Raw genomic sequence first — 23,739 nt, forward strand, 5'->3', positions numbered from 1 at the left:
TAATCAGATTTAACAGAACTAGAAGTTGACTTGAGTCATTCTAACAAGAGCTGATGAGGATGGCCTTGTCCCAGCACTTCTCCCACTGATCCCACCTCAGACAGGAGAAAAAGGGTTGCAACTTTACAAATAAACAGGCACATATTATGTAGGCAGCATGCCTTAAGTAGAAGCAGAAGGTAAAGGGATATGGAATTAAGTAGGCTTGTTGGTAACCCATGCAATTCAGTAAAATGGAGGGATGTGATTAAAAAACTGTGTTCATTTTTATGTTACGAAACTGAATTTCTGCAGAGCACCTTTGAATTCATTAGTTTAGAACTGCTTTTAATTTGGTGTTTCCCTTGAGAGCCATTATATTTTTCTGCTGTCAGCCTGATGTTAAGGAAAAAAAGAAAACTGGCAGATGTGGCGTTTTCATCTAGTGTGCTTCATAGTTAAAAACAGCATTAACTGCTATGCACAAGCAGAGCATTACTTTTAATAATCCATCACAACTATTAAGTAGTTTAAATAAACTTAGTTTCAAAGATTGCTGCCATGTAGAGCTAACATGTTTTTTCTTGTTCATTATAATCCTTCTATGTCACAAAAGGATGCATATGTATGGTTTGGGTTTTTTTGTAATACACCCACTTGAAAAGTATTGAAAAATCTTTAACAAAGAGAATTTAAAAAAAAATTTATATAGATGTCTGGCAAAAGCAGCATTTCATATTGTTCTTACAGTATTTTATACTTCTACTCCTGATGTGACTATATATAGTTTACAGCCTCATTTACTTTAATGTGCTACCTGAATAACATAATCATAGCAATAACTATGGTATAGGGTTGTAAGGTGCATGAACCGCTAATGCTTTCTGACGATTTAAATGACTTGTTCATAAAATGTTCTTTTAATAATAGTGGTAAAGCTTTTAGCACTAGATGTCAAAAATGCGAAGAATATTAGCTTTTTCAAGTGTTATTTCTTTTCTAGCTAAAGTGTGTTTTAATAATAAATAGCACCAAAAGCCAAGGTTATATGGCTCTCGTCTGTACAGCGGGATCCAAGCAGAAGACTCTTCCCGCGTATGCAAACAGCTTGACCTCTGTCTGCACAGTTATGTAACATCCCTAATGTGTTTACTATTTCTTTGTTTAGTTTAACAAGACGTTTCTTTTATCAAGAAAGGTCAGTATAACCTGCAGAAAAAAAATAACATCACAATAGGTGCAATATTAGTCTGTCACTGCTTCATAAAGCTCTCTCTGGCAAAAAAGACTATGCCTTTGTATTGTAAATTGAGCAGACTTCTACCACCAAAGACCAGCCTTTCCAAAGGGAGGTGTGCTGGAAGTCAATCAAAGGCCAGGCAACTGCTGGCGGGGGGGAGCGATAAAAAAAAGGAAAGTGTGGTTTTCTTTTCAGTTAAGCATCTTCAGGAATATATTTCTTTCTGTATCTCCAGGTTATTTGGCGTTACAGGAAACTGTGCTGCCTGCAGTAAGCTCATACCTGCTTTTGAGATGGTGATGAGAGCAAAGGACAATGTTTATCACCTGGACTGTTTTGCATGTCAACTTTGTAATCAGAGGTAAGAGAATTTCTTGGGTCTGTTCCATAAGCTAAGTGCTAATTCGGCACTGGTGCGGGCATACATTCCAGTGAAGAGGAAACATCTACCAGTAGTGGAAACCCCAGATGGAGAGCGAGACTTGGATACTTTTCCTGGGACTGATACAGAATATCTTTCATGACCTTGGCCAGAAAACTTTTTGTGCCTCAAATCCCGCATCAATAAAAAAGAATAATGTTACTTCCTCTCCTTCAAAAGGCTGTCAAGTTTAATTAATTAATATTTATAAAGGACTTTGAGATCCTTTTCTGCAGAAGAGCATAGCAGTACCATTTGTCATTATTACATTAATTTCACTTTAATTCTTCATTTTTATCACATGTATTTCTTTTAAAGTACATGTTGTTTCTTCCTGTTGCCAGAACTGTAGTCATTTAAATTTAAAAGATGTTGTTCCCACCATTTTCTCTGTAGCGGCATTGGACTTCTTATGCCATATTTTTATTTCCATATCCTAACCGTAGGTTATAAAAATCCCAAGGATCCAAACCGGACACTTTGTTCTGAAGCATCACCCATATGGTACCTTTGCAGAAGGAATGTCAAAAATGGTAAAATTGTAACAACTGAATTTTTCAGAGGTGAATACAGCCAAACTTAGAGCAACTACATTCAGAGTGGTGGCCAAATCCTGTCAGAGATTTCACCGAGAACTCCATTTCTGACTCCACGAGAGATGCTAGCAGCTTTGCCAGTGACTTCTATGAGGTCTAGGAAAGGAGAGAACCAATTATGTCCACTCCTTAATGTACCTATTATTTTCAGTTATTTTTCAGTTATTACATGATCCTATTTAGAGTTTTATAGTGTTCATATTTTTTTCATTTTCAGGTGGGAAGAAACACAAGATGTACAATTCTCGTGAAGTAACAAAAAATTAGGAAGATAATAGTCCAACACAACAGAGTTAGATACAGCTCTAAATAAGCTTTGCTAACTCACCTTGTCCTACAGTGTATTATTTTGTAACACTGTAGTCATTTAAAAATCAAACATCCCTAAAGAACCATAAAATGTACAGCTGCTAATAAGCGTAGCACACTACAATTACGCTCTTTAAAAAAAGCCAAATTGACCTTTTTCATCATGTTGCATGGGAAATTAAAATACCAGGCAAGTAATAACCACTGCTTAAACTATATAATAATGCAAAGTAATTATAGGTTCTAATGCTATTTAAAGTCCTATATCAATTTTGTCTTGCCACAGAACTAAGAGGCTCATATTCTGAGTGAGGAAGGCAGAGCCTCCCATAGTACCCACTTAAGTAAGACACACACACTCTTAGGTTTCATTTCTTAAACCCTTCACATCCCTGGGTTTTTTTTTTTTTCAAACCACAGTTCTAGTATCATTATTAAAGCGCCTAATATATTTCTGTTGTTCGCTTCATTTATTACATGCCATAATGGGGCTGCATATCTTTAGTGTTGGTTATGCACAATTAGCACTTAGTTATTGTCTTGTCACTTCAGCCCATACAAGACAAACTTCTTTAATGTAAGAAGTCAGCTAATCTTCATCAGTCAAGCAAAGCAGACAATGTTTGTTACCCTGAGTGCAAAAGATTTTCATCATAGTTAGCACTCTTGGGTCTGAGGAAGTGAACTTTCTTTTTCTTCCCCCCGCAAAAAAAGCAAAGCTGTTGTGATTATTTTTAATAGTCCCCTTTTACCATTACAAGTGTGAACTAATGTACAATTTCACTTTGCAGCTAATATACATCATACCATGCCCTAGGGCTACTGATCCCTCTGGAAAAATGCTGTTAGGTGCTTCTGAAACGGAGCTTTCCTGGGATATTTAATAATTCTTAGCCTTGTCATTCCTGAGCCTTCAATCTAGTCTTTAATTTGATTTTTACTTTGCATGTAGTTTGGGCAAAGGGTTGCTGAAATAGTCTTACAGGAGTCTTACGCTGGGAACAAAAGAATTGCGTTACTTGAAATACAGTCTAGTTCATCTAGTCAAAACAGGGAGCGGTTCCAGAATTTTCAAAGAATTTCACAAATTCTCAAAAGTGGCCCGAATCCTGTTTATATTGCAGTAGCTCTCATGGAGCCTAATAAAACAGACTGCCTGTAGGGTACCTTTCTTCCTCAATTTGGGGCTAGTGGCACTCTGAAGAACTAATTTTGTTGTTTTTTATAATAAATCGTATTTCATGGATGCTCCAACGTAGCTCTTCTGTAGTTCCTATGGCAAAGCATCCCACTGACTACATTCTTTCATTAATAAATAGCTTTAAATCTTTTGTTCTTCATTACTTGTATAACAACAAAAACCAGAAATGCTAGACCACCTGACCCATCACCAGTTTTGGAGGTTTTTTATATTTGCTATGAAACCTCTTTTTCTTTTCTTATAAACTGAATAATCTTGTCAGTCACTATGACATTAATAATTTCTGTTGCCCTTCTGAAGATGCTTTTTCCTTCCTCTAGTTAAGCTAATCAAAACCAAACAGCAGATTCTGAGTGAGGATAAGTTTATAAGATAGCAGTTTAGTTTTCTTTCTTTATTCCATGCTGCCCCTTTGTATGCAAAATCATGTTGTTGAGGGTTTTTAGGTCTGCTCTTTCCTTTCACTCAAGCCACTACCCCTAATGTGGAATTTATTTATTGAAGAGAATATCTTTATTTACAAACACATCGGCAATATCCAAAAATCACCAATGGAGGTAGCAAGGCTCACCAGTTATTGCAAGACCTGTATGTTTGACCTATCCCCCACCTTCACATTCTCTTCCGCCATTAAATTTTAAATCCTTTCGGTCATTCTTTATACCAATAAAAGTATAACATATGTGGAGTACTACCACAAAGTATATAATGCTCTCTGTTCGGTTCCATATTTCAGATTTTCAGTTATCATCTACCACTTAGTTTTTTTCCTAACAGAATATATGCAGTGTTAATGAGTACACTAAATCGTTTCTTCAGTTTGCATTACTTTGTCCTCGCCAACACTGAATTTCTTCTGATGTTCTGTGCCTGGTTGGTCCTTCCAGTCCCTTCTTTCTGCCTTCCAAGCAATAATTGCATTAACTCACATCACACCAATCCTTGGGGCAGCCTGTTCTTCAGGCTTGCTATTGTATGACCCTCATATTCCTACCCTTTAAATAGTTGTTCCTGGCCCAGTGAGAGAGAGGCCTGCCCATTTTTGCCTAGTGCTTTTTGTGAAAGATTCGGTGATTTTTCTGCTTTTATCTACAACTCACCATCCAGCTCAAGGCTCAGTCTGGATGGTAGTTAGACCCCCTTGACTTCAGGGGGCTTTTGTTCAGGCCATAAACTCCATCTCCGAACTAACTCATAATGTGGCTGTCCCCTTTTATTGGCCTCCTGAAGGCTACATTTTCAGAGTGAGAAGAAAAACGCATTGTCTCACATACTGTATTCTAGGAAGGCAGACTGTAGACAGGACTGAAAGAGATCTCCTGAGCCACCAAGCCTAGTCCCCTGGTGTCAAATAGGCACTGTCTCGTATTTTCACTTTCATAAAGCTATTCAGCTCTAGGATCTAATTGCTCCATCCAGCCAGTTTTTGACATATTTTCCCCATTTTTTCTTGATACTGATGCTTAATGCTGTAGGGATTTTGTGAATATTAAGCTCTGCTCCTAGCCTAAAGGTTTTAGCATCCCCTTATCTTTCATGTCTCTGTCCAGCTTACTCCTAATTTGAAGTTTTTCCATCTCCTAAATACCCGCAGAGCTTAGTGACAGTCATCTTAATGGTGTGAGTGCTCCCCTTTCTTCTCTGTAAACATATTAAACTTCTCCTCAGAAGCACTTCACCTCACATTGGCAGTAGCCTCAGTATAGTTAATTTCTGCAGAAAATTTAAAGGAAAAAAACCATGGAAACTACTGGAAAAATGAACTTGTAAACAGACACTGCCTTTCACACTTTGTCAGGTTGCATGTGTGTGACTAGCAAAATGGAGTGGAAAATCTTGCGAGTGGGCTCAGCTGTATCTTTGCTTGACACTTTTGACTACAGCGATGATGTCAGTCTGCCTTCGGCTTTCCCACTTTCCGGAGTTTCCATGTCCTTCCTTTCACTCTCTGTCGGCTGCTTTAGCAGCTTGTTCCATACTTTGCGATATTTTCTTTCTGCCGTTTGAAGTCAACTTGGGGTATGGTTTAAAACTCCCATCTGCTATCACTGAGGGGTGTTTAAATCAACTGTTCTATCCTTCTATCCGAAACAGCCTCTATTTTAATGGGAACTGGACTGAAAATGGTTACACACTCATTCAAATCACTGTCCTGATGTAGCTGTAAGCACTTACCTCCAGTGTAAACTGTAAAATGCCCACACAATGCTGCCTTTGTTCTCTGTCAAGTGGGGGGAGGGAATGCAATGCCAGGGACATCCTTATTTCAAACACCAACATTAGATTTTTGCATGTCATTTTATAAATTCTGAAGACTTGAATACTGCTTATTTTCGCCGAGTGTCTCTAAATTTAGGATAAAAATTAATACATTTTCCATTCCCGCTTTAAAAAAATAGTAAATGAAAAGTTGAGGTTAGTCGTTGTAAGCTGAACTAGGATTCTGTGTGTATATGTACTACATCGTGCTGGTAAAAATGTACGAACCCAGGCACAGCTCCCACTTTCCAGCCTTTGACAAAAAATTGACATCTTGACAGAATCCTAGAATTAGTAAACCATAGATGTGGACTGATGAACTGTGATGTAAAAGAGTGGCTTCATTCTCTTAGTGATGCATATAGAGTAACATTAATTTGTGTTATACTGGAAACTCAAAGGAGCTTTAAAAAAAAGAGGAAAGGAGGAAAAGCGGAGGAAAAGCAGAGGGCAAGTTACATCACTGAGTGCACAAAGCAGAGGGGAAGGGTGTGGGTGTGGTAAGTCTGAGCTTTCTTTATCCTAGAGGAAATCAATTAAATGCTTCCAGATTTTGCTTCTTTCTACAACAACAAAGATCCAACATTACCGGAGGAGGCACTTCACACACAGCCATCTTTGTTCACAGCAATATTTCTCTCGCTTTCTTAAGAAGTCTTCGGTACCTTGACACACGTCCTGTACATCAGAAAAGATGACAGACAGCAGTGAGATATCCTTAAATATCTGTTCTGAACAATGGAATAGCTATTTCTCAAAATTGAAGTTTTATATTTCTTGTGATTAGTCTAGGCACACCTTCCCCTTCCAAACAAGGTGATAACAGAGGTCATTTTGTAATATAAATGGCCTTCCTTTTGCCATTGTAATATATGACAGGAGTTCTAGGATGTAGGTTAATTATAATGGTCATTCTACTAATGTCACAGTCGTGTCAAAAGTAGTATTATCAATTTATGGTGGTAAGTCCAATCTGGCATGTTAATGCAGCCTATTGTATATTTTTTCCCGTTTATCTTGCATGCCTATTAAATAAATTGGGTGAAGGTTTTAGGGAAGGCTGAAGACTACCATCTGCCTGCTAGAAGAGTAATAGTCTTGCCTCATTATATACTCCTAACCCAGTGGCATCTCAATATGCTCCTTGACTCCATTTGATATACGTGCCCAAATTGTGCCCTGATTTACATCCTATGCCAATTCCATAAAAAAACCCAACACTTGCTGGAGGTGGAAGGCTAGGCTTGAATTTACCCTTCCGTTTTAAAGCTGAGCCAGGTTTAAATCCTGGAGTGTGCAAACCCATTCTGAAGTTGTTGCAAGATGTAGCTCTTTGACTTCAGAAGAGGCTAAATCTGCTTTTGAGAGTCAAATAGGGTTGAGAGTGTCGATGGACAGAATTTGTCATACTTCATCCATCTACTTGCCTTGTCTCATTGTACTTGGGAACTAACACGACCCGTTTATATGTTTTTCATGTGGTACTTACCTCTTTGTCACCTAATGAGCGCATAATTCACACATTTAATACCCAGGGGCACGTGCAAGCCCCACCATCAGGCTTTGCCAATGCGTTTTGGTTGCTGAACTTGCACAGTATGAAAACAGTTGCAGAATTTGGATTATAAGTATCGCAAGTAACAGGTTTCCCCCCAAGGCAGAGAGGATCACCCCCAGCGTGCAAACACAGCCCCAGATGAACCCAGAGGGTGCCTTACCATGCAGACAGACCTTCACCCCACAGGTTATCACACAGCCAAGCGTGTCTAGACAGGCCACTGGCGGCCTCTCCGCAAGACAGCTGTACACTTGGAAGGTAAATGATTTGTGGAACTGTGTATGTTTAAAGCCACTCATGCATAAAGCTGTCAAATGCCATGTAGACATAGGTAGAGCATTTCTGGCTCAACATATTAACATAGCAAAAGCAAAAGGCATTGACACTTTTTATTGGGAAAGGCATCCTGACTCTCTTGTGTAGCTGGTGTAGTTTAATTCAAACCATGGCACTTCTCTGAGGGCTGAGAAACAAAATCCTTCAGCCAGGATTTTGATGCAAGCAATGTTGCAAGAAGTCATATGTGAAAGTATTGCTATGCAAGTGAATTGCACTTCAGGAGCGTATTTTTCATTTACTAAATATTTTAAACAAATTAGTCTGCTAAGCTCTCTATTATGCTGGAACACAAAGGAGTGCGTAGATGAAAAACATTCACAGTTCAGAGTTAGTGCTTTCTGCTGGGCGAGCAGAGGTGGTTGTGTCTCCCACTGGTGCCTGACCCGCGGGGAGAGCCGGCCTGCTGCGCAATAACCCTCTGACATGGTGGGCACTGCTGGCCGCACGCCTCCTGCTCAGTCCCCATCAGTAATCCCTGGGCAAACTGTAACGGAGTGACTGATTTGTCACAATAAATAACTTCCCCTGCTTTAGTCCATATTAATCCATATATTCATTTAAGAGGAACTAAGAAGGAATATTCTTTTTAATTTTTTTTTTTTTAAATGTGACTCCTTTGGGAAAAACATTTTTACATATTAGCACTAGTTAAGACTCCTTTACCTAATCCAGTAAGATGCACAGAAGAATTTTTGTCAGCATGGCTGTCGATGGACAAAAATACAAAAGATAGAAACTAGAGAAACCGCCAAAGAGCTGCTTTGCTTTGAGAATTCTGCATTTCAACATACCTACTCAAAATACTTCTGTGTTGTTAGTAGCCTAATATTAGGATTGGGATTGAGATGGGAAGGATAGCAGGAACCTGTAAATTCTATAAAGGAGTCTTGACCATAAGTAACTTAAAGATTTTGGGATCATTCCATAATCTCTATTTTCAATCATCATCAGCAGCAGGCAGTAATCCTACAGAAAAAAAAGTCCACAAATAAACAAACCAATTTTCCTTTAAGAGCAGAGCTAATTCTTTTCAATCCACTTTTTTATTACACTATTTTCCCTCTATCTGTTTAGCTAGCATAAGGATAAATTTCCAAAGCTACCCAGTTGGAAAATAAATGGGTTCACTGTTTGTCTAGCATTCCAATCTTCACAAATGTAAATCAGTCCAACTGCTACTCATTTAAACCTCCAACTTCACAAAACATTAAAGGACTGCTTTCAATACACAATTTAATCTGTGACAATTCACCAAGATTTCTGCTTGAACATCATTAGAAATTGACTATCAGATAAAGAGAGACCACTATCAGAGGTCAGGCGGGTCAACCTGTGTCATTTACGTAGTTTTACTGGGTCAACTACAGCAGGCACCACTATTTGAAGGTTAAATTGTTACAATTAAATACATATACAGCCATTCCCATAGCTACTCTGTTGTTAAATCTACCGTAAACAACACAAGCATTTATATGTGACCCTAATTGTGTCCAAGATGTCACCATTTGGAAATTATACAAAAAAGGACATTATAATCCGTTACACATTAAACAATACTTTACGTAGTGAGATCCATAATTAGCTGGTAGAAACTGGTTTCATTTATTCACATCAGTGTTAAGGAGTTCATTTAGGTTACTTTCTTTCATTTTAATTGGAATAATGTGAGCAGTGCCTCCCAATATATTTTATAGCTGGAGAGTTCACTATAAACAAAGGCACGTAACCCTGCCAAGGCAGTCACTAGGGAAACTCTTTTTCTATGCATTGGCCCTATTCACTTGCTCCCAAAGTATCTTCAAGAAGATTGGCTTTGTCGGGGGGAAGGGTTGAGGGGGGTGTCAGTGAAGAGCCTTCTTATATTCAAGCATACTGCTTAGCTGGGAAATCCTACTTTACTCGAAGTTTGAAGCCAGCCAACCGGGAGCATTAATGTTACGTGATTTTCCTACTCATCAGAGAAAATCAAATGAAATATCTCAGTAGCGTTTTGTAGCAATCAGATCATTCTGGTGCACATAATAGCATAACAAGGTAGGTATACTGATACCACAAGAGAGAGAGTAGTTAGCTAACTACATTAATAATCAACTCCTACAGGAAAAAAGAAAAAGGTTTCTCTGCATACCTGCCTGTGTGTCTCTAGTTTGCACCACAATATATTAAAGTTGTGTGTATGCTAGAAACAGTTCTCAGAACCACCGCTTTAAATCAATTCTAGTAAAATATCCAAATGGAATATAAAAAGAAACTTACCGGTATGCCTGCACAAGACAAATGTAACGTATATCTCAGATGAGCTTCCTACTGCATACCATCGCTTTGTTTTCCTTCTGATTTGTGTGAAAGCAGGACATTTACTTTTCACTCAACTCAGTAGCCTGGGATATTTATTCTGTTTTATCTGTGTGTTAGTGACCTGATCCAAGACTCCCACAGTCTTCGGTGAGCTTTGAATGAAGTCTTTGGCTGGGGAAGCAAAAGTGCTTCAATGCACTAGACTTTGTTGAAAGCACAGGATTAATTCTGATACCAGAGCAGTTCCTCTGCTGTGCTTTCACATACGTGCACACATGTCTGTGCGCTGCAACAGACAGCAGAGGTATGAGCCGGGCGGTCAGTACAACAAAATCGTGAACACTTGTTGTGCAATCCTTATGTATGAGATCATATCACATAATTCATCCTGAAACTACCTTTTTTTTCCCTTTATTATTGTAATTTCAGATTTTGCGTTGGAGACAAATTTTTCCTGAAGAACAACATGATTCTGTGCCAGACAGACTATGAGGAGGGTTTAATGAAAGAAGGTTATGCACCCCAAGTTCGCTGATCTGATGCCACATCATTAAGAATACAAAGCACTATGTTCTTTTATCTTTTTTGCTCAACATGTATATAAGAAATGACACAGGAACCTACTGAATAGCATAGATATAGGGAGACAGAATGGTTGCGTGAAATAAAAGGCGGACTGCATCTGTATGTAGTGAAAATTCCTCCAGTTCAGAGTTGAATGTTAATTAAAAAGGTACTGTACATACAGCTGGATTCTTTTTGCTTGCTCTTGGGGTTTTTGGTTTGTTTGGTTTTTTTGTTTCTTTTTGTGTCATTTGGCATGAGATGTTTATTTTGGACTATTGTATATAATGTATTGTAATATTTGAAGCACAAATGTAATACAGTTTTATTGTGTTACCATTTGTGTTCCTGTTTGCTTCTTTGTATTGTTGCATTTAGTACAATCAGTGTCTAAACTTACTGTATATTTATGCTTTCTGTATCTACCAGCTATTTTAAATGAGCTGTATCTTTCTAGTAAAAAGCATTAAAGAGCAAATCCCAACCATTACGCTACACTTAGAGCTTAAGAATACTGTTTACATTAAAACTATTTAGAAAACTAATAACTCTAGCAGCACCTGCTGCTAATGAAGCTATGGTTAAGGGTCTATCAGCACCTCTGTTATAAGCCTCTATTTTTCAGGGGTTAAGCATCTGCTGTTTAATTGCATAGATTTTCCTCAAAGAGCACTTTTATTTTACTACAAAATTTTGAAAAACAAATCTGACCGGTTTGGGATATATTATAAAAGGTGCAAAAGTTAATGATTTTGGGTGCTGCTTTTGTGCCCCTTAGGCATTCAAAATGCCTGGATTTGATTTTTAATTTTGCTGGACATTAAGCCCTAATGCAAACCAGTGCCTCTGGGTATCTTATTTTATATATATGTATAAAAAAATATATATGTTATTTTTCTGAAATGATTTAATTTGGGAGGGAGGAAAGGGAGAGGGCTTCTGTTTATACACATTTTAAAAATTTCTTAAAATTTGAGGGGTCTCTCTCTCCCCCCTGCCCTTTTTCTTTTTTTTTTTAATCAGGGCTTAACCCTAAAGTTTTCTGGGGCTGTGTCCTCAACAAACCCTGGAAAAAAGTGAAAGTAGAAGGCACTGTAAACAGCCCCCTCTGAGGGTCTATTTACATTAAGGAAATGACCCCGAGCTGACACTAGGAGAGTGACTGGTTACTAATTACCCACCTCAGTGAATGCTGAAGGTAATTTAAATGCTGATGTGGATGGGACAAAACTTTGAAATACCAATACAGAAAGTGAGAGCTACAACACGCCACTGCACAGGTACTTTACTGTCCATGCCAACATCCTACAGGTTTGTCCCATCAACGCTGGCAGTTAAAATCCTTTTGACAGAGGTGGAGTCACTGCTGACAGCTACTGTTGGCAATCAGTCCATTTTCTAGGAGAGGTGGACCTCTGTTTTTAAAGCCATGAAGCTATTGCATCAGCAGGACGTCCCTAAGTGCTCATGCCCCTGATAGAGCTTACAGGTGTTTGGCAAAGGAAAGCAGGATAAATGTTTAAAAAGTTTTTAAATGCATATTTAATTCTTTTCTCTTTGCCACTGTAATCTAGCTCACCACGAGAACAGCCCTCATTTAAAAAAAAATTAAGGAAAAAAAAGGAAAAAAAAAAAAAGAATGAAAGAAAAGAAACCCACTATACCCTGTGTTGCTATGAAGCTGAGCTCTTGTTTTTATTTAGACTGAAAACCCTCACCTCTGCTCAAGTTGCGTGCTGTCCTTCCCTGCTCCTCCTGTCCTGTTACACGGTTTCAACATGTTTTTTTCCTGGGGATGGCGAAAGAAACGTTGTAATGCAGTGGGGTAATTCCTCTGGTGTTTGGAGTACGCTGCACAGTGGGTTGACTTAGAATTGGCTATTTAGTTCTAATGACTGTTGTTACAGTGTGGGGGTTTTTTCTGGCTGTGAACGCTTTTAAAAGTAAGCATGGCTCACAAAACTTGACTTGGACTCATTCAGGACCAGTAAGAAATGCAACGACTCCTCAGGCAGTTCTTGCTAATTAGAAGAAATAGCTCCACATAGTTTTTCAGTTGAAGTTTAGCCCTATTTTGTGGACCATCTTCCTTCCTAAACTTGAGCACAAGTCTCTCTTCCACTCCCTTCCACAGTTCCTTAATGTCTTTGGGATAACAAAGCAGTTGATGTCAGAGGTACTGTTAGGCTCTTCCAGATCTACTTCAAGTGCAATAAACAAGTTCTCCTTTCCATGAAGGTGAGGATGGCCAGAAAGGGAAGAATCATATTATCTTATTTTGATTCCTATTGCAATTTTCTCTTCTAGCCTCTGATGTGTCTTTCAGTTAGAAGCCAGAAAGATCTCTCTTCTGCTTTCCGCTAGTAGACTACAGACTGGATAGAAATCCCTGGTTCAGAAATAGGGGTGGGGAACAGGAAAGAAGGGACCTTGGTTCTGTCTTTGACTTGCTGTAAGCTTGGGCGAGTCACTCACCTTCTCCGTGCCTCAGTTGCCCCTGTCTGCTGCATGGGGCTAATGCAAACACTGCTTTTGTAAAGCATTTTTGGCTCTTCAGAAAACCAAGAGCTATGCATGCAAATGTTACTAGTAGTGTCAGGACTTTCTGGGAGAAGCAGGGCATTCATATGTGCAGCAGATAACCACAGATCTGAGGTAGGAGTGCACCAAAACCAACTAAGCCTGTGGAAGGCTTTGTTGGGGATGAAGGCAACTACACACTAATAGTGCTGTAAATGCTAAAGCACTCTCTCATTACCACAAAGTGCCACTGCTCAGCTCTCTATGGGGTAAATGAAGAGAGTGGAATGGGAAAATAGTGGCTTATTGTTACATGCCATGTTACTCATGCGTGTTTTGCGACATAAGCTCAAAATAGGGAAGAGGGTGGTCCTGCTATGGAGAAGAAAAGTCTCACCATTCTAACAACCTTAACTGATGTAATGATAAAGCAATGTTGACATGCTTGTTTGAAGTGCTGCAATGGTATGGCATTACTTTGAGCACCTTCAGCTCATATATCTTATTCACATACGTATCTAAAATTTGTACATAGAGGATACAGTATAAACTTAGATTTGACATAGGTCAAAGATTGATTACACTTTTTCCTGTATTTCAAACTTCCCTCTTGCCTGGCTGTTAAAATAATAACTGGGAGTTGAAATATTTAATGGAAACATTTACAACTCCAATAAAGCATAATATCATAAGACAATATTGAAGAGAGATTATCTGCCAGGCCGCTTTATTGATCTTCTTGACAGAGGCCTAGACCATTCCTTTGGGTTGCTTTTAGTTATCTACTTTAGGTTTCCTTCTCCATCACTGTCTGTGTCAACATACTCTGTCTGCACACAGCAAAATGTTCTGCTAGTGACCATTGCTCAGTGTATGCTCATTTGCCAGGCAGGAATGTTTCCACTTGTATCTCCTATCTTTAGGGTACTTTATCTCTATCTGTACAAATCTCTTGAGTTTAGCCAGACAAAAATAATAATAACAATAATTTTAAAATCTATTATTCTTGGGTTGCTGTTTTTTAAGCCACATGGAAAAGTACAAATTATCAAACCTTGATTTTCAACTGTAGAAAGCTCCTCTGCCAACCATAACCTGCTGTGTCTGTTATCTGCCGTGACTGGTGATGAATCAAGACAGCCTGGATTCTGCAGTAGCAGCGACCAGGGCTAAAAGTTGATCTATTTCATAATTGTATTTTTATTTTGCTTAACGTGTTTTCTGGGTTGTTTTTTTTAAGCACACTTTCTTGCCTTTTCCTACCCTCCCAAAATGCTCAAATTTATGTTCATGTAATGTAAATAAAGAAAAATCATCCAGCAACCCCTCAAATGTTCCTAATTGCCTACATATAAAGTGACTTGAAGAAAATAGGTTGAAAAGTGGTCAGTGAGAAGGGAGACTGGGGGGAAAAGAAACAAAAAAAGCAGGGCTGGTGGCAAGGTTTCGCCTGTACAGACAAAGTACTTTAAAGGCTTTTTTCAACGTAATATACAGCAGCTTCTTATAATTTTCTCAGCAGTAGGTAGTTTACAGTCATCTGTACCTAGAACAAATCTTGTCAAATATGAAGGTCTGTAGTGATTGCTGGGTATAATTTTATACATTTAGCTGATTCTTCTGAAAGCTTCCACTGTGCTGCTGTTGTCAGACTAAATTATCAATTTAGCCATTTGTTGTTTAATGAATAAAAAACTCCTATGGCATTGGAGATGTTGTGGTTTCAATAAAGCAAAAGCTTTAACAACTCAAACTACAGAAAGCAAAGTGTGTACTGTATATAAGAACAGTGTTTTTATTCTTTTAAATACCACTTTAGGTAAAAAAAAGCCAATTACATATTCACTTAATACATTTCTCCTACTTCAGTCCAATGATGCAGACCAAACCTGTTTACTGTTCAGTACCTTGCAAAAGGAAACCAAAATACAATATGTGCAAGGTAATAGGCCATTAGCACAAACATGCTCCCAGTAAAAATCTTTTGTGTAGGCACCCTTTCTAGAAGCTGCCAATTGTGGGTGATAGAAGTATTATAAAGGAAGTGATTTTAATACTATTTAAGGCATTAAAAGCTGAAGAGTATCTGTTTAAAGCCTTAAAGTAAGGGTTGCATGTATCTAATACCTTCTAAAATGCCCTTCTGCTGATTTATATTCATCCTGAACCTGCTAATAATGAGTATACATAAGCAAATACCATCTTCCACCTATTCAGCATGTCATTGGTATGAAAGCCCCAGAAAATATCTCACGTAATCAGTGTGTTCAGAGAGTTATCTAGCACAAATTACTCATTAACTCAATAGCACATAATAAAAAAGAACATCAATTAATTAATGAGTCACCCTCAGATCACTTTGATTACAACACAGCTCTGTTGAAACAGCAGTTATAAATGGAGCTGCCTCTCTTTATTCATTGTTTGCAATTGGCCCATTATTTTGCAGAGACCAGTGTCATATTTAACACATGCCTGCAGGTAATTGTGTGATTAGTTTCATAAATGAAGATGCAGAGGGAGAACACGGAGTGGCTTGCTCTGCAGTCGAGTCTGAGGATGCAGGAATCCACCGTCCCTCCCGCAGCCTGCCGTGCCGGCAGAGCTCTGCGGCACCCCCGAGGCCAGCCGGCCTCCGGACTGCGACGTCGGAGGGACGGGCCAACACGCAGAACTGGTCGTGCTGACCTCGGCTTTAACTTGAAGGTCTCGAAGCCCTGGGCAAGCCCCTTTGACTTAGACCTCCCAACAGGCCACGTCGCTGGTATTTCACGGAGGAGAAGAACACAGAGGCGGAGAGATGAAGTGGGCTGCCCAAGATCACGCAGCAAGCCTGCGTTCCTCGAACCCCACTATTAGCATGACTTGTAAGCCCTCCCACCACACTGCCCCATCCCGGGCCTTGCCAAGGCAGGCTCCAGTGCGACACTTGGAGCAACACCATGTGCAAACTCCTCCTCGACGCTCAGGGATGGACCGAGGAGCAAGGAGAGGCTGAATAGCCAAAGCGTCGTGGGGGTGAACTCTGTTTGGTAAATATGAGCTGGGGAGGCGAGTGAGGAGGGCTGTTTGGTGTTTTGGGGGGGGTGGTTAAGTTTTTTAGGGGAAAGATGAATAAAAGAACACAAAGTCACCACCTAAAGTTCCTAAACTATCTTGGTTAAATGCCATTCCAATAAGCTTATAGTGTAATTATAACAGTTCCCTTAGGTAAGTAAGAAACATCTGTTAGTAACACATAGCAGGTGTTAGCAATTACACATACTGATTTTTTTAAAGTGTTTTTAATTAAAAAGAATTCTGTTTTCTGAAAAGGAAAGCACGGTAAGTCCAAACAAGCTTTTGTTTGTGTGGCTCTAGATCATGTAATATGCAAAACGATAAAGGTAAAATCAACTTAAATTAGCAAGGGTTTGCACATTTGACTCCAGATTATTGCAATCAAAACCAAATTGGGATTCACTGTATTATTGTAAAGCACGTAACATTAGTATTCTAAGCAAGGTCTCATCTAATGTATGAAATCCATACCCTTCATGTAATCACTGAATACATCTAAGTAGAGCATTTGAACCTAGGAAGATTGCTATAGTTAAGCAAAATATGATAGGTACTGTGAGAAAGGAGCAAATTGCAAGGAATTCTTTATAACGCTTTCTTCACATTCTCTTTGTTCCACTACTGGGAAACAGTTTCTAGATTATGTTAGAGCAAAATCAAACTATGTTGTCAAATTACTTTGAAAAACTAGCGAAGAGCAATTTACATTTAGCAATGTGATATGCTGTGCCATTGAGAAATAACAAGAGCGAGCCACATTGGAAGGCCAACTGTTTAGAGGTGTTTTTAATCCAAATTAGAAGATAATGAGATGACATATTTGTTTCCCTGTCCTGATGCTATCTCTCCATAGATGCCAAGATGAGGATATAAGGCATATCAGGATTTAAATCTCACCATAGACTTTGACTTTCCTTTTACATAAAATACATAAGCAAACTAGTTGGCAGGGTAAAGAGCAAGAAGCACCAACATTAGTACAATCCATGAATTTGTCTTTGTATCCAGCTGGGATCTAGGTTGTGCTTGTTTGTCATATACAAGTCTATGGTTCCTTTCACAAAAGTGTCTCTAAATTCCAATGCAGAAAAGTAGTCTTTCTACCTACAGTCTACAGCAATATAAGTGAGATTATTTTTCTTTATGTTCTTCCCAACAGTGTGGTTTTTATGAGGAGGCACATATATAAAATAATTGGTATGAAAAACCCTATCGGGCGACTGTTACACCAGATTTTTAATATTTTTCTGCTTTCAGGAAACTTGGGTTTTATCCTATGTTATCCAGAAGTATTTCTAAGCATCTTTATCTCTTATTCAAAATATATAACATTTGTTTAAGCCTTTCTTTATACCAAGGTCATTAAAACTTCTATAAGTTGCATCCAACCAATGCACTGCTAGTATCATAACCAGCTTTCTGGATGAACAGAATAAGAAAAAAAACATATAGACCTTTTAACTCTTACAGTTACATTAGCAAGAACTTTTAGGTACTTACTGCATAGCTTTATTAGCCATTCATGATTGCAATATAATACCCAGGTATCCAAACCAGATGCCACACAGTTAACCAAACATATGAGCTGTGAGCAATAATCATGTAGCAATAGTTATAAAAGTATTTTGATGGTTTTTTTGTTGACGTTGAAGCAGAGCATTTCAGTACTCATTGTACGAAATGCCTTTCTGGAGTACAGTAGCCTTGTGACAATGAGTGCATATTAATTAAAAAAAAAGATAAAGCAAGATAAATGCCTAACAAATGTCTTTAATTTAGAATGACAGCCTCACATTTGTTCCTACAGTCTCTCAATCATCATGTAAGTGATGAAATATCACTGCTAAGACTGTGGCAGTAAGAAAAAAATTCTGCTTTGGCCTCTCATCCCAGTTTATTTTGGGAGCATTATAATAGACCTTTTCACTCTCTTCCCCTCAAAGTCCTCTTAAAAAAAGACAACCACCTTTGCTGTGTTCTGTCTGGCCAGCTGGAAGATCTACCTGGAGGTAAGTTTCCCAAGCTGTGAAGCTCAGGTGGAGACGGGCATGTAAGCTTGTGAAATGAGCAGGATACAAGAACAAATCTCTGTTCAAAGTCAAGCCTAGTACCATCTACTCACTAAGGGCACAAGCTGACCCCGGAGCCAAGCACTTGAAGGTCAGACCTTGTGGTATCAGCAGCGCACACCTGGATCCCCCAGCGTGGACTTTACTCTCTATATCTTTCTGTCCATTCAGAAAATAGTGTTCAGGACCTCGCTACATCTTGGAAGTGTTATGAAGATAAACACATTGGTGATTTTGAGATGCTAAAATAATAGCGATAGAGCGGGCCACAAGTTAACTAAGCAGGACAGAGCATTGAAAACTTTCCACAGAGAGAGTAGCAGGACTGTGCCAAGGCAATGGAGTCCAAGTGATAAAAGAGACCTCCTGCAGATTGCCTACTATCAGCTTAGGCCTCCTGGCATGTAGTCTCCCATCTATCCAAACTCCTTCTAACTTACAAGTTACTTATTTTAGTAGTACGATGTCACAGTGTCACAAGCTATTGACATTTTCATCAATCTGAAAATCCCTTTAAACAATCTGCAAATTTCTGATTAACATCCCACACATCCATACACCTTTTCTTCTTTAATTGGGGGTACCTGATCTTGGAGTCTGAAAGTCATCTGGAAGCAACTCTGTGTAATTGAAGTCATACTATATAGGATCATGTTGCTGGTATTTACTGGGAAAGTGAAGCAACACGGAACTATCATAAAATTTCAGGGTTGCAGTCACCCTTGTCTCATCATGTAGTATTGTAACAGGAAGTATATAGAGAGGTTGGATTTTTAAGGACAGGCTGGGTATCAATTTGTTCCAAAGTTTTTATTGTGCTAATGAACTGTAACAGCTCTAATCTATTTTTAGATGGTGGCATTTCAAGTCTCTCTGCTCTTCAGTTCAAAATCCATAATGTGGAGATAATACACTACTTTTCTACCTCACAGCATCCATGAGGGTAGTAATTGTGGGATTTTGCAACAGCACCAGCTAAGCATAGAAAATACCTAAGCAGGAGAACAGCAATATATACAAATTCTAGCTTAGGAATTGTGTGAAAACACTAATTGCTGGGTACGAGAGAAGTACTGGGAAAAAGATTGCTCTGTCTTTACTTTTTCTTATCACAGTTCCAAACCACGTTTTAATAGTCCCTGTCAAAGACAGACACTTGGCTAGATGAGAACTTTGGTCTGACCCAGAATAGCCATCTTATATTATATTCTTCCCTGAGGTACTACAAGGACTAATATGGTGCAAAGGAATGAGAGGCAAGGAAAACAATTACAATCTATACAATTTATTTTCACATTCACGATTATTCTTCTACAAAGTGTATGCCAATTACCCCGCCTGCTTCTCAAGCCATTATTAATTGGTTGATTACACAAAGCAGAAGTAGATGAGATGTGATCTGAAAGATCTGAAAGAGAGAGTGAATAAGATCCTTGAGGCTAAATTCACAGAAGAAGAAAATGTTGCAGCTGTAATTTAAAAAGATGGTACCTTCAGACCTGCTATGGCTGTGTTTCCTTATGGTCCCTAGCAAAAAGAAAACCAGACAAAACTGAGCCTGTACCACATCCTCCCTGGGTCCTCTGGGTCTGACCTACTATGGACAAAGAGCACTGAGAACAAACGCATTTTGGCTCTGTTCAAGTATATAAGAGTAGCCAGTATAGCAAATCTTTCTCTTTCACCTGCTCTCACACACAGCTCTACCTTCCCCAAAGTGACGATTTAGTTCTGTTAAAACAGTATTGCCCACTATGTAGCATCGCCCATAGAAGCAACTTCTTCTGCTATCTCCCTGAAAAAACTAAAGCCTGTTTAAATTCAATTTTTCTTCCCGTATCCACACCTCATTCTCACCCCAGCCCCAAGCTGGAAAATCTGAACTTTGACATTTGCTCTTTCTTTTGTTATTGTTCACAATTGGTTAACTAATCCAGATAGACCAAAACTCAGTTACAGAGACTTGATTTGGACACATCTCTGATCATACACAAGGCCCATATAAATCAGATTCATTCTCACTAAAATCAAAAGAAGTGCTGCCACTGACAGCAGCAGAGATAGGATTTTACCTCTGGGAAGAATAACGGATAGCAGGAGGCAGTCCTCTGCCATTCTACATCAATTGCTTGCCACAGCCCTGGCTAATCTTTTTAGCAAGTCAAAGCATACAGCATGTTACAGAAGGTGCCTGAATAACTTGATTGGAAGCCAGCTCAAGCCATGGCAAACTGACATTCATTCAACACCTTAGCCAAAATTTGAATGTAGATTTTTAGAGTTGAAAACTTACTCTGATAAGTTATCGTGCCCCCTGATCTCTCTTAAAGATGCTGAAAAACTGTCTTCCTTGAGGCTTCTCTCCTGTATGCATATCTCTCTCTCTCCAATTAGACATCAGTCCATTAGGTATTACTAATCCACACACATCTTTGAACGGCAAAATAATCTATTTCTACAAGCAGCAAAGCAATCCAGCAAGAACTCACATACGAAAATTGAGCACAATCAGTTTAACACAAAAATAGGAAATTTGACTTTTAGTAGTCTTAGAGTATGTAAGATGCTTTAAGCAAGCGAGTCAGTGAAAATAAGGACTTTCAAAACTAACCTCTGACAGACTTTGCTGTAGCAGTTAAAGATGTTTTTCTGTCCCTAGCAACCTCCTCTGCCTTTACCCCACAGTCTTCTACCCCCAGGACACTACAGACAGCCCATTAGCTTAAGCTGGCAGTGAAGGTGGGTTGCCAGTAAGGCACTGCAGCATGGATGGGGCTACTGAGGTGCAGGCACATACCTGTCCACTGCTGTGATATTTGGCCTCCGTGGTAACAGGAGGCAAAGACAAGGGGCAGGCTGCTGGGGAGAAAGGGGTAAAATGCAGTACTACGTGCAGTCTCGCTCATCTGTCAGAGCCCGCTTATATGCCTCATGGGTTCTCGAATGGGGTTTTGACCCTTTCAGCCGACACAGGCATGCCATCATCTCATGATTTCATTCACAAGAATTGAAAATGCTGGGAGACAGGTATTTGCTACTGGTGCAAACTCAGAGATTTGTAATTGTTCCATTTTTGACCTCTGGATATTCATTTGGACACTTTCTCCTGAAAACGCAGGTTTGCACCTCTGCTTCCTTCTACCCTTTATCACCCTTCCTGATGTCTCTTCCGAGCAAGCCCACAATTCTGCCAGCATGCAGTTAAAATGCTTAGGCAATGCCAGCAGCTGTTTAAAATGTAAAGGGACAGAAATGATTAGCACTATCAAACTTTTTATTTGAATGGAATTTAGACAAGCCCCGGGCATATTTGCACCTGCAATTGCTTGCTCCTTCCACTGTTGTGCCCCATAGAACTGCTTGTTTCAATTGACCCTAAGGCAGTAGCCCTCAGAATGTATCCACATCGTTCTCTGCTTTCTGCTGACACATTTTCAAATCACAGATTTAATGGTCATAATTCTCACATTTAAAAACTCAGACTGTGCAGTCCAGTCCTGTATTTGTTTCCAGACAGAAAAACAAAGTCTTGTATTGTCCGAATTACCTAAGCTGTGGCTAAATTAACTAAAGGATTGTGTGGGGTCATTTGTTTTTTTTCCCAGACTTTAATATTTCTACCATTTACTTGTAGCAATAGGATTTACCTATGCAGAGGACCCACACAAACCTGGGTCTTTGCGTTATTCAGTCACCAGTAAAAAAGTTCTGGGCACAAGGGGTTAACAGAAGAAAGAATAGGGAGGAAAGGCGAGGGAGGAATCATCATCATCAAGGAGGCGAAATGGTTTCCCCCAAATCACAGAAGTCAATACCCGTGAAAACCTAACTCGTGGGAATCCCTTATCACAGACCGTGGTAAAGGTCCTGCTTCTCCCAGGGTCAGATTGTACAGACTTGTCCTCAAATGTACAGGATTATCCCACAATCTATCATTAAAGAAATAAATTCCCCAACAGTGGGATCATATACAATAATTATTTGCAGAGCAAATCTTTAGTCCAGTATTGAAATCAGTTCTACTCCATCAAAAATACGAGTCATGTGAAAATTCCTGACTGATTGTTTTATGCCTGCCTCGAAGGAGTCTGCTGTACAGACATTTCAACCTTGAAATCCCCTTTCCACTCTTTTTTTTCCGGCTTTGCTTCACTACCACATACGCAACCTCACCTCTTGGTCAGAATTGCTCCAGCTGAAGAGGACGAGGGATGACTCTGCCCCTCTGGAGCCAGTTAAGAGATACTTTGACTGGAGCATCTTGTAGATTTTTTTTTTTTTTTTTAACAGTGGCTCTGCATTATTGATTTGGGGTTGTATAAGTTACAATATAGAAAGGAAGAAAGGATATTTTTTAAATGCCAGAAAGATCATAATGTTTTTTAGTTTGTTTTTCCTTTGCCAGAGGGACTAAGTGCATGTTCACTTCTTCAGTTCCTCATGTTACAATCTGTTATGTTGTTACTGAAGGCTCAGAAGAAGCTCCTGTTTGCATTTCCTTAATTAGCCTTTAACTTTTTGTGAAGGCAGAGAGAAAAGATTTCAATGAGTTTTAAAGACTGCCATTTCTGTGGCAACAGTCATAAACAGAGATTACATAGATGACAGTAGACCCTCTGAACAGATGTGTCCTCTGGGAAAATAAGTAATGGTTATAGTGCCAGAAACCATTTGCTGCAGTTTTGGGGAGGGGTGTCTTCCTACTGCAGAACGAAAAATCCTGCTGCTGCAACTAGCCTGCCCTCTACCCATATCTTCAAAGGGGATTGTATCTGAATGCAATTGATTAATAGATAAGCATTTTATGGAACTTGCACATCTTTCTTTTTCAGAGAAGGCAGTCTCAGAGCATAATGATAGGAACATCCTAATTTGCTTTATAATCAAATCACCGGCTCTTATTGTGGATACCATGAATATGTTCATTTAGGCCATCAAGCAGCAGGGTATATAAGCTCCTAATTGACTTTAATATGTGAAAAGTAACATTAGCTAGAGTTTCACAGGTTTGATAACATCAAAGTAATGTACGAATTGATATGACTGGCACAAATTGGAATATAGAAAGTCACCATACTGAGTCAGATTTCCTTTCTACCCAGTATTCTCCCCTTGCCAGCTACTATCAGATCCTTTACAGCAGTCTTTCTCATACCATCGGTCACAAATCCAAAGAAGGTCAAGAAGGATTAGAAAAATCTTACCAAAAAAAAAATTATAAAACTGAGTTCTGAAAAGAAAAGGCTAAAACTTAAGAAAGTTTATTCCTGGCAGTAGGTCAGTCCTCACGGGTGGTGGAATGAAAAGTAGTTGTAATTATCAGCTC

The 23,739-nt window shown here is 39.1% G+C and overlaps 1 protein-coding gene across 5 annotated transcripts in view; it reads left to right on the forward strand.

Moving 5' to 3' along the window:
* The window catches only part of LMO3 (LIM domain only 3), a 63,160-nt gene extending 48,123 nt beyond the window's left edge, over positions 1 to 15,037 (forward strand). For all 5 annotated transcript variants that reach the window (XM_052789782.1, XM_052789780.1, XM_052789781.1 and 2 more), the window contains 2 exons: positions 1,455 to 1,580; positions 10,630 to 15,037. In XM_052789782.1, coding sequence (XP_052645742.1) covers positions 1,455 to 1,580; positions 10,630 to 10,735 — 232 coding nt within the window. In that variant the 3' untranslated portion in view covers positions 10,736 to 15,037. The remainder of the gene's footprint in view (positions 1 to 1,454; positions 1,581 to 10,629) is intronic.
* The last annotated feature ends 8,702 nt before the right edge of the window (positions 15,038 to 23,739 follow it).

Source organism: Harpia harpyja, chromosome 6 (genome assembly GCF_026419915.1).
Source record: "Harpia harpyja isolate bHarHar1 chromosome 6, bHarHar1 primary haplotype, whole genome shotgun sequence".
NCBI lineage: Eukaryota > Metazoa > Chordata > Aves > Accipitriformes > Accipitridae > Harpia > Harpia harpyja.